This window comes from Entelurus aequoreus, linkage group LG05 (assembly GCF_033978785.1).
Source record: "Entelurus aequoreus isolate RoL-2023_Sb linkage group LG05, RoL_Eaeq_v1.1, whole genome shotgun sequence".
Classification (NCBI taxonomy): Eukaryota; Metazoa; Chordata; class Actinopteri; order Syngnathiformes; family Syngnathidae; genus Entelurus; species Entelurus aequoreus.
The window spans coordinates 58,863,484-58,878,559 of NC_084735.1; the positions used below are offsets into that span (position 1 = coordinate 58,863,484).

The window sequence follows — 15,076 nt, forward strand, 5'->3', positions numbered from 1 at the left end:
TCCACGACATTGTAGTTAATGGAGCCTTACCTTCTGAACATAGATCTCAATGTATTTCTGCAGGTTGTTGCGGTACAAGTAGAGGACGAGGTCATGGACAAAGTCAAAACGGTCACAGACGATGATGAGCGGCAGCTGGTCAGTCAGTTTAGCTTCCTGTTCATAAAAAGAAAAGCACAGAAAGAGAAAGTGTGTTATTACAACCAGAAGACAAAGCAACACAGCTTCAAGAAAAAGGGTTTGACCCTACAACTACACTGAACTGGACTTGGACACAAAATGTATTTAAATTTGTCAGATATGTCAGGTGACATTATTAGATGCGGTACCAAAGAAGGCAGTGCTTGTTACAAAATAAATCATGTTTCAACAACTAAAAGAACAAAAACTACATTGTAGCTTTTTCCACAGATTAAGAAACTGAAAGCTGTAAGGTTCACACCAGTCTTTTGAACCCACAATACACTGGTGTTCTGAGACGGTGACCATCTACACAGGATTAACAAACTGGGATTGTGCAATTTGTATAATCCAATAAAATGCTAAACAGACTCGAGGCTTCAATGCACGACGAAACATTACACAAACCGTTACTTACAAGATACAAATGTGAAGCTCAGGAAATTACTTGACTGCAGTCACACACTAAACATCCAACCACTAGCTCGGACTAAGTAAGTAACAATATGAGAGTACTCGCAGCATCACTGTGTGTAGATGGATTGCTGGGGTATAAGTTTATTATCACACCCTCCAGAATGGCTGGGCGACATACCAGTTTTATAGTTAATACCGGTATATTTTAGAAAGCGATATGTATTTGGGACAGTACCACTATACCGGAATGTAACATATTTTGTGGCTACGTCACAGGCATTTGCTCTTGTTGCGCCTGACTGGCCCAGAGCAGCTGCTTAGCTGCTTTTTCCCGTCTTTGGTTCACCCGCGCCCCCTGCGTGTTTACGTATGCTTCTGTGACGCACTTGGACGTGCTTTTTTTTTCTTTTCTTTTTTTTAAAATGATTTCGACTCCCGAAAATGCTTTGGACACAGACTGCATTTGACGATTGGTGAGTGACAACAGCTTTATTTAAACATACACCAATTTGCTTTCGAACCTATAGCTCTCCTTGTAGCGACTTTATCACTAATCTCACCTGTTTGTTGCTTACTTCTGTTAGCTACAGAGACCAGAAGGTAATTATCGCTCCTCTCTGCTGCTTGCTCCGTGTGTCAAATATTTAAATACAAACTCAGTTTAAAAGTTCCTCTAGCCATAGCCTGTGCGGACTAAGGTACTGTAGTGTAGCAGTTTAGTGGCTGAAAAGTAGTTTTAAACCTAACAGCCAGCGGCTTTCACCGCAGTGAGCGAGTAGAAGCTCCAACTATCACTGCGCAAGAGCATGAGGCTATAAACCTAACATTAATGAACAAAATGAATGAAAACTGCTTTGACATAGTAACGGCTAACTTATTACTTTTAAAAGAATAAACACATTCTGTTACTACTTACAACAAAAATAATCTGAGCTAATAATTAGTGAGTTAGTAACACTGGTTATCTAGCCATAAAAGACTGAGGCAATCTTAAACACTTTTAATGGTTTGTTTTTTTAAATCTAATCGGTCAGTATATATTGGTATTCCTCCAAAAAATAATGTGGTATCAGTTTTGGTCCATATCGACAAGCCCTATACTCCAGAATTCTGTGATACTAAAATCGCAGGAATTCAACAAATTCCTGCTTATAACATATAATGTTTCCAGTAAATTATCCATATTGATCATATCACGCCTTTCCTGGCTCACCTGCATTAGCTTCCTGTGCACGTAAGATGCTACTTCAAGGTTCTATTACTTATGTATAAAATACTAAACAGTCTAGCTCCATCTTATCTTGCTAAATTGTATGGACCATACGTGCCGGCCAGAAATATGCGTTCTAAGAACTCCGGCTTATTAGTGATTCCCAGATCCCAAAACAAGTTAGCGGGTTATAGAGCGTTTTCTATTCGGGCTCCAGTACTCTGGAATGCCCTACAGGTAACATTTAGAGAGGCTACCTCAGTAGAGAGGTGATCAGGTGGCCACAAATCAGTTTCCACAGAAGATACGCCAGCTTTCCAAGCTGTTGCAAGTCGGGACCTGAGATGGACCGCTGCTCTATGCATCAGTTGGTGACGTCTCTGCCGTGCTGACTTGTCCCATACAAAAGGATCCACTGCTGGCCTTACTATGAACTAGACTCTCACGTTAACTATATTCACTCGGCCTCCATTGCACCGGTCACCCAAAGGGAGGTTCCCACATCTGGGGTCCCTTCCAAGGTTTCTCGTTGTTCCCATTATGTTGAGTTTTTTTTCTTGCCCTGATGTGGGATCTGAGCTGAGGATGTTGTTGTGGCTTGTGCAGCCCTTTGAGGCATTTGTGATTAAGGGCTATATAAGTTAGCTTTGATTCAGGCATGTGATTTGAACTTAATGAAAAATTTGCAAATTTAAAGAGGCTTTTAAAGATGTTTTAGTGTTTAAAGAATTGAAAAATGATCAACAGAGTTTACATACATATATATATACTCCATTCATGCAAATGAATCACTATGTCTGTTTCAGTCACTATTTTTTTAGTCACTACAGTAATTACAACTTGTGTTCACATCCACAGTAACCACATGGGTTAGCCTACTCTATACAGTATTTACAACCGTACTAGTGTTCACTTCACAGCCACAGATGGATCACCTAGTTATTTACACATTACTTTGGCATTTTTACTTTGATGGCTCTGACATGAGCCTTCCTGGCAAATTTTTGAGCAGCTTGCATTTTCCTTTTTGTTTCTGCTTTACTGGATTCCACCTTGAATTTTATTGCCTATTTCTCTCTCTTTGACTCCCTCTCCACTTGTAACTGCTCCGAATGCAAAAATCAGAGTACAAACAAGGTTTATTCTATTAGCTAACTTCCTTTATCTGAGTAGCCATTTGTGATTTATAGCATGAAATAACAAATATATTGCAGTCATGTTGTTTATGTTTCAAAATGATTCAACTGTTCAATGTCAAAATATAAACAGTAGAAATAATGAACTAAATGTCAGCTACTGTCTTGTTCTAAAACACCAATGAAAATTAAATGTAGCATTTAGACAGGCTATACTGTAGCAAAAGTCATCACATGCCTGCCACAATCATGTGTGTTCTTAAATGTTTATTCCATGTCTTCCATGTTCAGAGCAGTTTTGATTCGGGCTTACATGGTAAACAAAATGAATGTGTTGGGCATTGTTTTATCCAGACGCATACATTTGTCCAAATGTGGCCAAGTAGACACATTGTGGGTTTCCTGGACGTCGTCTACATCACTAAAAGAAAAATCTAAGTAAGAAAATGACTCTGCCATCTTCCACTTTTTTTATTTTTATATATAAATCGCCCGCTTGAATATTCCCTCTTCTCTTCTCGGACTCTCTCCTCATCATTCGGGATGTGCGTGTCTGTTGTGATTTTCATTCCTAGTATGATGACCCGCCCTATCTTGCCTCCGATTGGCCTGTCCGTAATGTTTTTTCCTAATCTTATCCAATCGTGACTCATTATAGTAAACCCACCAACCAATCATGGATGTTCTTATACGTAAACCAACCAATCGTCATTGATGTTTTCCGTATATTTGTCCCCTGCCCGTGGAGTTGCTTCGCTATGTAGCTTCGATTTTTAAGTTAATAATTTTTAATGGAAAATTGTTGTTTTTACCACTGGATTATCAAAAACCACACTCATTACGTAAAACCGTAGTTGTTGGCAGGTACGGCAAAGAAAGGGATCAAGATTTTAACACACAATGTAAGTAGGAAAAAACGAATAAAAATGTAAAATAATTTGTTATATTTTTACAGAGATAAAAAAGACGGATTTCTGACTATAGACAAAAAAAATCACATGCCTGTTGATTGATTGATTGATTGAATGACTTGCAAAAAACTGGAGGGCCTGATAGCAAATACACCTCTAATCCCAGTTTCAACCCTTAGCTTCCAAATTTAATAGGAGGGATGAAGACAAAAAAGGGCCAGCTCCTTTACTGTGCCATTCCAGGACAAACGAAGAAAAGCACAAAAAATTGACTTCTGTCAGGATAGTTGGTTAAACACTTAAAATAAGAAGTAAAAATGCTTTCCAGCGTGAGTGCCATTATCGTGACTATTACATAATCATCTACTGAACTAGTTAAATATATTTGTTTAAAGTTTTGTAATATCAATGACAGGAGATTGACAATTGGAATTAATTTTTGAAATCTACATAACATTTTATTGTGTAATGCATTCATAAATGGAGCAAAACTATGTAGAAGTGAGAGTAACTGTCATGCAAAAAAACCAAAAAGTGGACAGCTTTTTAAAAGTTTTCAAACTTTACCTTCAGGAAGTTCTTGACACGCTCAGGATCATAACAGTTGCTCTCACGACAGATTCGCTCCACTTCCTTGATCTGGCCTGTTTTGCAGGCAGCCTGGATGTACTTGAAGTGAACTTCAGGGTCCTGGCTGAAGTTGACGATTGAGCCCAAAAAGTAGAAAAGACCTGAGAGACACAGGTAGACAGTTTACACCAAGCTCTGAGAGCCAAGTACAAGGGCTGAGAGAAATTATGGATTGTTACAGTAGCTGCATCATAATTTCGATGGACGATTCCAAACCGATGGACAAACGTCCAAATATTGATTTAAAGGAGAACTGCACTTTTTTTGGAATTTAGCCTACCATTCACAATCATTATGAAATCCATGATGACAGATGTATTTTTTGAATGACTTGACTATTAGCCAATTTTTATAAGCGCTAACACGAACAAACTATTTATAGTTAAAGAACAATACGAAAAGACGCTCGGTTCCATCCCTCTTTTCTTTGCGAGGATTATGAGTCATTCTTCAACTAAATGGGAATATATGAACATCCTCGCTGTCAGCATCCTAAAGACAGCAGACATTGTACGGTAAGTGATATTGTGATGTTAAAAAATAAATAAAGTGCTCGTTGTGATGCAGTTTTTAAATTAATGCGCCGCGTATGCTTAAATTGATCAACAAACGTAAATATAAAATATTATAAATGTGTTCGTTACTACATTACATATATACTTACAGCATGTATATAAAACCTTAATGGAGGTGTTTGGATGTTTTTTAAGCGCTTTATAGGCAGAATGGTGCGGCTCCCATCGGCTCTACTGTAAGCGGACTTTTCAGCAAATGTATTTACTATCTAGAATGCATTAAAAAAAATACATCCGTCCTCATTTCTTTAATAATGATTGTAGAAGATAGGCAACATTCCAAAAAAGGTGCAGTTCCCCTTTCTGTACCGGTATGTTGCATAAATCAAAAAAAAAAAATGAAATAAGCACAAAAACACAGCAGCCATGCTAACCGCTATAATGTGAAGTAGTGAAAGTACAAATGACGCTCAGTGCATCATCACATCGCAGGAGGTTAAAAGTTTAGACGACAGAAGCAGAGCTGGAGAGATAACGGAGAGATGACACACCCACGTACACACACACACCCACAAGGGCTGCAACAACAATTGTCGACAATTATATTTGTCGCTAACAATTATACTTGTCGACAATAATCGTGACGTAATCACTCGTGTTTTTCCGAGCGGAAGCGGGTCCACGCCGCCACTTGCAAAAACATTGCCAGTGATAAGTTAATAAGTGTGAGAAAATGTCCTATTCCTGTTAAAAACATAAATACCTTGCTCATTTTGCAAAGCGGACCTTGTTCTTATGGCAGTACGGCGTGGCGAAGTTGGTAGAGTGGCCGTGCCAGCAATCGGAGCGTTGCTGGTTACTAGGGTTCAATCCCCAACTTCTACCATCCTAGTCACGTCCGTTGTGTCCTTGGGCAAGACACTTCACCCTTGCTCCTGATGGGTGCTGGTTAGCGCCTTGCATGGCAGCTCCCGCCATCAGTGTGTGAATGTGTGTGTGAATGGGTGAATGTGGAAATACTGTCAAAGCGCTTTGAGTACCTTGAAGGTAGAAAAGCGCTATACAAGTATAACCCATTTATCATTTATTTATTTACATCTGTGATACGCAAGCATTTAAAGCGAAGGCATGATGTCGGACGTCTGAAGGTAGGACACGGTCTCAGACTCCGGTATGAGTGTTAGCTTGTACTTTGCTAGCTAGCTAACAAGGCACCAATGCGGAGGTATTATAAGATTAAACATACAATCTACTACATAATTAACATTTTAAGAATTAATTAAATATATAATTCTACACATTAAGTCTATTAGAGTGCTAAAATTGCCAGGAGTTTAAAAATAGTCAATATACCAGTATGCACCTTTTAAACATAACAAAATGCTTTTCTTTTTGAGGAAGTTAAATTTTGTGTTTGTTTTCATTTCTGCTATTTTAACTGTTTTAAAATACATAAACTTTTTTTTTTTTAACACTCTGCTTTTCCTTTTTTTTTTTTAATGGACATTTTAATAGTCATAAAATTTTTGTAACAGCTGAATGAGCAGCAGAGTTACAGTATAAATAAATATTTATGAATTAGTCATCTTTGTTGTTCGTAAGCACTATCCATCCATCCATCTTCTTCCGCTTATCCGAGGTCGGGTCGCGGGGGCAGCAGCCTAAGCAGGGAAACCCAGACTTCCCTCTCCCCAGCCACTTCGTCCAGCTCCTCCCGGGGGATCCCGAGGCGTTCCCAGGCCAGCCGGGAGACATAGTCTTCCCAACGTGTCCTGGGTCTTCCCCGTGGCCTCCTACCGGTTGGACGTGCCCTAAACACCTCCCTAGGGAGGCGTTCGGGTGGCATCCTGACCAGATGCCCGAACCACCTCATCTGGCTCCTCTCGATGTGGAGGAGCAGTGGCTTTACTTTGAGCTCCCCCCGGATGGCAGAGCTTCTCACCCTATCTCTAAAGGGAGAGCCCCGCCACCCGGCGGAGGAAACTCATTTCGGCCGCTTGTACCCGTGATCTTGTCCTTTCGGTCATAACCCAAAGCTCATGACCATAGGTGAGGATAGGAACGTAGATCGACCGGTAAATTGAGAGCTTTGCCTTCCGGCTCAGCTCCTTCTTCACCACAACAGATCGATACAGCGTCCGCATTACTGAAGACGCCGCACCGATCCGCCTGCCGATCTCACGATCCACTCTTCCCTCACTCGTGAACAAGACTCCGAGGTACTTGAACTCCTTCACTTGGGGCAGGGTCTCCTCCGCAACCCGCAGATGGCACTCCACCCTTTTTCGTAAGCACATGCCTAAAATAACGTAAGCTGCATTTAGAAGTCCATGGAAAAATAGAGGCATATACTCTACCGTTCAAAAGTTTGGGGTCACATTGAAATGTCCTTATTTTTGAAGGAAAAGCAATGTACTTTTCAATGAAGATAACTTTAAACTAGTCTTAACTTTAAAGAAATGCACTCTATACATTGCTAATGTGGTAAATGACTATTCTAGCTGCAAATGTCTGGTTTTTGGTGCAATATCTACATAGGTGTATAGAGGCCCATTTCCAGCAACTATCACTCCAGTGTTCTAATGGTACAATGTGTTTGCTCATTGGCTCAGAAGGCTAATTGATGATTAGAAAACCCTTGTGCAATCATGTTCACACATCTGAAAACAGTTTAGCTCGTTACAGAAGCTACAAAACTGACCTTCCTTTGAGCAGATTGAGTTTCTGGAGCATCACATTTGTGGGGTCGATTAAACGCTCAAAATAGCCAGAAAAAGAGAACTTTCATCTGAAACTCGACAGTCTATGCTTGTTCTTAGAAATGAAGGCTATTCCACAAAATTGTTTGGGTGACCCCAAACTTTTGAACGGTAGTGTATGTACGCTATATTATCAGACTAGTCGACTAATCGTAAAGATAGACGATGAATAAGCAACTATCAAAATAATCGTTAGTTGCAGCCTTAAGCCACACACATTAGTACATACGCAGGTGAATTGGATTACACACGCACAGATTGAGATGCACGTTTTCAAATAATTTTGCTACAATAATACTTCCATACTGGATAAAATTCTGACAATCAAACTGCATTTGTTTCCAAATATCAGGGTCTTTTTTAGATTAATTCAAATTATGCTATTAATTGCTAGTCAGACTGTGTTTATGCAATAAAATATTATTTCGTATAATCAAGTGTATCCAGCAGGTGTCACAAGCAGAAATAACATTTCATATAAAGTAATAAGGATGTGTTGACTCTCACCTTCAAAGCTCTTGAATGATTCAAAGAGCTCAGTGAGAGACTGGGTGCTGAGCTGTTCGTGGTACTTAGAGGCCACCTGCACACATATTTGCAGGTTCTGGCGGATGTTGGCTGACAGCATGGCCCTAAGGCACTCCAGAGAGTCTTCCACAGACAACGAGCCAAAGAAGTTCACCAGCCACTGGAGTTTGAGGAGAGAATAGCAGTTTTGGTCATATGCACTGAAGCATCAGTTAGAGGTTAACTACATTCATTACTGGGGAAGGAAGCATTTAAATATTATTTGAATAGACAAGCTATAGAAAATGGACAGACTGATAAATAGTCCTACCTCGGGGTTGAGAAGATGAGTGTGCACCACAGCACGCTTGATGTCATACAGGTCAGTGTAGTGCTCCAATGCCCTTTGCAGCAGTCCGGCCTTCTCACAAAGTTGGGCAATGTGTGCACGGTCATAGTTGGTAAACATTTGATTGCCCAGAATGGCATCAGCAACCTATATTGATGACAAAGCAAACAATGTTGACAAAATATCCAGACTTTACATCGTTTTGCAAAGCATGTTTCAGGGTCCACCTGGGGAGCATGCATAAGGTTCATCTCTAGCAGGCGGGTCTGCAGAGGTCCCTCTGATGGTCTGTTGTTCTTCAGGGCATCCAGCAGGAATGAAGTGCACTGCTGGATCAGGTTGTATTCCATGAATACATCCACAATCTGTGCAAACAAAGAGAGAGGGATGATTATGGGAATATCAGTCAAATTGTGCTAAGAAAAACAAATATATGTATTAAAGCCTATCTAACCTGTGTGATGTCAGCCAAGGGCTCTTCATCCTGCACCAGCATCTGGGCAAACTGTAGACCCTGTTCTGGGTTAATCCTCATTACATTCCTGAGAAGAAAGATCCAGTCTGGAGTGTAGCCCACCTTGGAGAGAAAATATTCATTTTGTCAGGTTTATCATCATCAATCATTTCAGTATTTAGTAGTAATGAAATTAGTCAGTTAAACATACCTTTTTGGCATAAAGGACAATCTTGGGGAACTGACCAGTCTCTGCAAAACACTGTATTACTTTGTTGGGTACATTGGCCCTCAGGTAGACACTAAGTGCCAGAGTAGGGTCTACTGCCTTTACCAGGTCTCCCAGCTCCTCTGAGCACTCCAACTGAAACAAACGTCATGTCAGCACTGGATAGTAAGTATAAAATATATGACAATCTCATATTCAAATATAAACATGTTACAAGACTACTCAAGTCATATCCAGACACAGGTCTCTATGATCTTGCACACCTTGTCTTCCTTCAGCCACTTCTCCAGGAGCTGCTTTCTCCCCTGCTGGAGAACAGGCCTGCAAAGCTCCAGGGATTCAAACTTGTTTAGCTGGCCCTGGTCCAATAAAATCCCAAAGTACTGCAGCAAGGGGGAAGTCTGGCCCGGTTGAGTAGGCACGCTCTGGAACCGACGGATGGTGTCTGGTGTTCGCAAGATACCCTGTAAGAGAAATCAGACAGCAAAATAAAGCACTTTTAAAGAACAAATGTTTGTTTTTTTACCAATCATGTTCACAGATGGACAAACATTTAATCGAGCATGGTTGCATTGAAGTCCCCCTCTTTGATCATTAATCTGGGTGACGTTGAAATCCAAATGGAAAAATTAAGAGAGTGAAGATTAATGGAAGTCTATGATGAAATTGTTAAATCAATTGTAAATATTCTAGTTCAGTTCAGATGGTAATAATGTAGAAATGTTTTTTATTAAATGCAACAGGGAAGACATTGTGTTGGATCAATCTTATTTAAATGCATACAGGTTGTAAATATTAGTTGACCTTGAACCCTTAAAAAAGACAATTGTAACATAAGGGTTATAAGGGCTTAGCAATATGGCTGAAAACTCAATCCAAATAAGTTTTTTATATTGGTTTGTATCGATAATTATTTATATATTTTTTTACTTATGGAAAGTATGGACCAGGAGAAAAATATAATAAATGTTAACATTTTTATTTTAAATGTTCCTCTGATTATAATCCCCTCAGCTATCAGGGAAAAAAAGAAAAAAATGTCAACCCAGTCGTAAAAAAACAATGCAAACTAAATTCTAAAATCACAAATACTTAACAATAACCTCCTTAAGGTATAAAAATAAGGACTTTGTAAGACATGCTTAATAGAGTAAAATAATGCGAAGTGTGAGAATGTAAACAGAGAAACATGAGAATAAGTATTTTTTGCAGGTTTGCTGCCAGGAAGTTACGTGATCTGTGTAACATTTAATTTGGTCTGTGATTTTTGTTTAAGTATGGGAATACATTTATGTTATTCAGTAATTATTATTTAAATATTATTGGAGAAAATAATTTTAAAATAGCACATTTGTTATATTTTATTGATTTTATTCATACAATCCTACAAATTACCTGCCTGTTGTTTAAGTACATCCAAATAGAGAACAGACGAGGGTCGAAAAGAAGAAAGCGGAGAAGGACTACAGTCCGCTTAAAAAAAAACAACCCCCAGACAACTGCCATAATGTCGATGTGACTTTTCGTGTTTTATCAACAATTTCTTCGCTCTCTGAAGCAATCCTTTTTAGTTTCTCTTCTCACTCCATGCAGAGAATCAACAGCAAGACAGCAAGATGGTGCAACTAAACTTGATAGTTGATACTATTACGCGATTGGCTGTTTAGCGTGTCTCTCCTGTTGCCCACTGATTCATTACTGTTTTTCTACGTTACCAGACTGCGAGTGCCTTTGTTCATGCAACCAACCATTCTTCATTCTTTCCGGTTACTTCCAACCAAAACATGTATGTAACGAACACATTTTTTATTGATATAGATTACGTGTCTATTGCAATATATATTATATATTGTTATATATATTATATATTGTTTTATCGGCCCAACCCTAATAGTTATAACAATATGATAACAAGAGTGTTGATGCTGAAAAAAGGAATACCTTTGGTGCATTGGCAGCCACCTTGGCAGCCTCTGAGTAGTTGCCCGCTGCAAACAGGTTGTTAAACTTGCGAGCAAAGAGCTCTTCACCACCAGCCAGGTTGTTGCGGACAGCTAAGCGTAGAGCTAGATCTGGATTTTGCAGCACATTAGTGATGTATGGTATGATGTTTTCTTCCTCCACGCACACTGACAGCACCTACAAAAAATGGACAGAGACATAATTTCAATATAAATATATTTTTACACACTTGATAAAGTTGGTACTGAGGTGCTTGGAGTTGCTTATTTACTTCTCAAAACCTCCATTAATGTCCAATGACGCAGTGTCTACAACACAATTTTTCACAGAACACAAGACATAGTTGTAATGAATGTTGCAAGTCTTAACTAAACATTGCAAGCATCTAACAAATACCTTAAAGGCCTACTGAAATGCTTTTTTTTTATTTAAACGGGAATAGCAGATCCATTCTATGTGTCATACTTGATCATTTCGCGATATTGCCATATTTTTGCTGAAAGGATTTAGTAGAGAAAATCGACGATAAAGTTCGCAACTTTTGCTCGCTGATTAAAAAAAGCCTTGCCTGTACCGGAAGTAGCGTGACGTCACAGGAGCTAGTATTCCTCACAATTCCCCATTGTTTACAATGGAGCGAGAGAGATTCGGACTGAGAAAGTGACGATTACCCCATTAATTTGAGCGAGGATGAAAGATTCGTAGATGAGGAACGTTACAGTGAAGGACTTGAGAGGCAGTGATGGACGTATTTTTTTCGCTCTGACCGTAACTTAGGTACAAGCTGGCTCATTGGATTCCACACTCTCTCCTTTTTCTATTGTGAATCACGGATTTGTATTTTAAACCACCTCGGATACTATATCCTCTTGAAAATGAGAGTCGAGCACGCGAAATGGACATTTAAAGTGACTTTTATCTCCAAGACAATACATCGGTGACACACTTAGCTACTGAGCTAACGTGATAGCATCGTTCTCAAATGAAGATAGAAACAAAATAAATAAACCCCTGACTGGAAGGATAGACAGAAGACCAACAATACTATTAAACCATGTACATGTAACTACACGGTTAAAAATTCTCAGCCTGGTAAGGCTTAACAATGCTGTTGCTAACGACGCTAAGGCTAATTTAGCAATTTAGCAACCGGACCTCACAGAACTATGATAAAACATTAGCGCTCCACCTACGCCAGCCAGCCCTCATCTTCCCATCAACAGCCGTGCTCACCTGCATTCCAGCGATCAATGGTGCGACGAAGGACTTCATCCGTGGGTTTGGCGGCAAGCATCGGCTAGGCGTCTTCTATCAGGGTAAGTAGTCCTTGTTGTGTTGCTGTAAGTATTGTACTTAGCCGCTAAGACACCGATCGATCCCACCTACAACGTTCTTCTTTGCAGCCTCCATTGTTCATTAAACAAATTGCAAAAGATTTACCAACACAGATGTCCAGAATACTGTGGAATTTTGTCGAAGAAAACAAGAGGCTTTTCTATCGGGTCCGACGGGGTCCAACCACTTCCGTTGCTTTTGTGACGTCACGCGCATAAATCATATCCAAATGAGTTTTTCAACCGGAAGTGTGGCGGGAATTTTAAAATTGCACTTTATAAGTTAACCCGGCCGTATTGGCATGTGTTGCAATGTTAAGATTTCATCATTGATATATAAACTATCAGACTGCGTGGTTGGTAGTAGTGGGTTTCAGTAGGCCTTTAATCACATTCTAAAGAAATCTCTGCTGAAGCTCTCAGTGGGTCAGAGCAATAAATCTCAGTCGGGCCTTGGGCTGTGCCAACTGAATGCAGATGTATTCTGAGTGGGTCAGTGGAACACATGTCTTTTGTGAGCGGTCTGGCATCTGAACCAAAAGGGAGTTGAAAGAAGGAGTTGCTGTCGCTCAATGGCATGAAGGCGAGAGGGAGGCGGGTGACAAAAGAGAAAGACAGTTGGGTAGACTTTCTCTACAAACTAGCTGAGCAGGAGTTTCATCCATAATCATGGTAAAGTATACTTCATTCTGCTACCAGTATGTGAGTGAACTCCACATCACTCTAAAAATACATTTAAAATAGTGGAAAGTACATAACCACCTGCACTCTCTAATGAGGTCCAACAGAAAAAGCATAAATGTAACTAAAAAAGACATGCTCAGGTTTCATTGACAATTTCAGGAAAGTTCCAGTTAAAGTGCCAATGATTGTCTCACACACACTAGGTGCGGTTAAATTATCCTCTGAATTTGACCCATCCCCACAGGGGAGCAGTGAGCAGCAGCATTGGCCACGCCCGGATATAATTTAGTGATTTAACCCCCAATTCCAAACCTTGATGCAGAGTGCCAAGCAGGGAGGCAATGGGTCCCATTTTTATAGTCTTTGGTATGACTCAGTCGGGGTTTGAACTCACGACCTAACGATCTCAGGGCAGACACTAACCACAAGGCCACTGAGCAGGTCATAACTGCACCTCAGACAGAGCTCTGTCTTAAAAGGGTCCTACTTTGCAAAACTAACTTCTCTTACTGTTTTTGTATATTTAGGATCCCCATAAGTCCCGGAAATTTTAAATCAAATCATGTAGGCATAGTTTCAATATTTATAAAACAATATTGCCTTCTTTCATACATTTGCTCCAATGTCTGACGTTTTTCAACGTGTGACGTTGGCAGATATTTCCACACATGGTAGAGGTTTACCTAAATAACTTTGCACTAGTACGCCATTGTAGTCCAACGTTGTCATCAGTAAGTTTACTTTTCTCCATCCTCTTATTGTGGGGCAGACTGGCTCGTACATGCACACGCATCCTCCACTGCTGCGATTTCTAATACAAAGTAGCGTATAGTTCTAACTTATATCTGTCATTAGACTCCATATGGAAGCACTAAAACTACGACATGGAGGCACTAAAATAAGACCGACCACAAAAAGACACATCCTGAAGACACAGTCAGAAAGGGGCTTGAAGATGATGTATAAAACAATCTAAAAATGTTTACCAAAAAACACAATTACATGTTATGTAGGCCACAAGAAAGTGTTTTAAATGTAGAAAAAAATATCTGCTTATTTTTCTTCTGAATAGTTAGTTGATGTTTGCAGAATTGCCCAATGCACAGTTCCATTGGACCCTGTTTGTATTTGTCACCGGAGAACTTACCTTTACTTTTGTGTAGGGGTGTAATGATATCAGATATCAGTTTTTTGTGCAAAGATTGACAGCCAGTTAAGATCTAAATGTCCTTCAAGCACACAAGGTTGGTCTTTTTTTGTATTTTAGTCAAGCAATTTCCAAAAAGGTAAGCATGGTAGGCTGTAGGCTACTAGGAGCCAGTCATTATACAACAGCTAAGCACACAATACCACACAAGCTAAACAGCTAGACATACATAAAAAATGTCCTTAATTGAACAATATTGCAGTCTAAAACAGTAAAAGTCATCCAAAGGCACTAGCGTAATAGAAAGTATTCAGCAACAAACATGTCCACATCATTAAACCTACAGCATCATGAGCTTAAAGATGAACTGCACCCTTTTATATTATGAGACAAGAACACAAGTCTTTTTTTTAGGATTATAAAGATAAACGCTTGGAAGATGCAGCTAATGGGAGTCTTCATTGTAGCCTTCAAAACCCTCCATCAACGTTTTATATACACACTGCATGTCTATATATACAGTAATAATATGTACAGTATTTACCATCTTTTGGTCATTTTATGCATTACCGGAACTTCTTTATTCACCACATTTATTTCCGTTCCCATAGCAATTTACTTGGGGCATCAAATGTGTGTTCCTTCGCCCGGA

At 39.6% G+C, this 15,076-nt stretch overlaps 1 protein-coding gene across 1 annotated transcript in view; it reads right to left on the reverse strand.

Annotated features, from left to right (window-relative positions):
* Nucleotides 1–15,076, reverse strand: part of cltca (clathrin, heavy chain a (Hc)) — an 82,618-nt gene that overhangs the window by 14,403 nt on the left and 53,139 nt on the right. The window contains exons 7-15 of the mRNA XM_062048450.1: nucleotides 11,239–11,436; nucleotides 9,561–9,761; nucleotides 9,280–9,432; nucleotides 9,069–9,191; nucleotides 8,842–8,979; nucleotides 8,597–8,761; nucleotides 8,266–8,446; nucleotides 4,422–4,585; nucleotides 31–156 (exon numbers count right to left, since the gene is read on the reverse strand). Of these exons, the coding sequence (XP_061904434.1) occupies nucleotides 31–156; nucleotides 4,422–4,585; nucleotides 8,266–8,446; nucleotides 8,597–8,761; nucleotides 8,842–8,979; nucleotides 9,069–9,191; nucleotides 9,280–9,432; nucleotides 9,561–9,761; nucleotides 11,239–11,436 (1,449 nt within the window). The remainder of the gene's footprint in view (nucleotides 1–30; nucleotides 157–4,421; nucleotides 4,586–8,265; nucleotides 8,447–8,596; nucleotides 8,762–8,841; nucleotides 8,980–9,068; nucleotides 9,192–9,279; nucleotides 9,433–9,560; nucleotides 9,762–11,238; nucleotides 11,437–15,076) is intronic.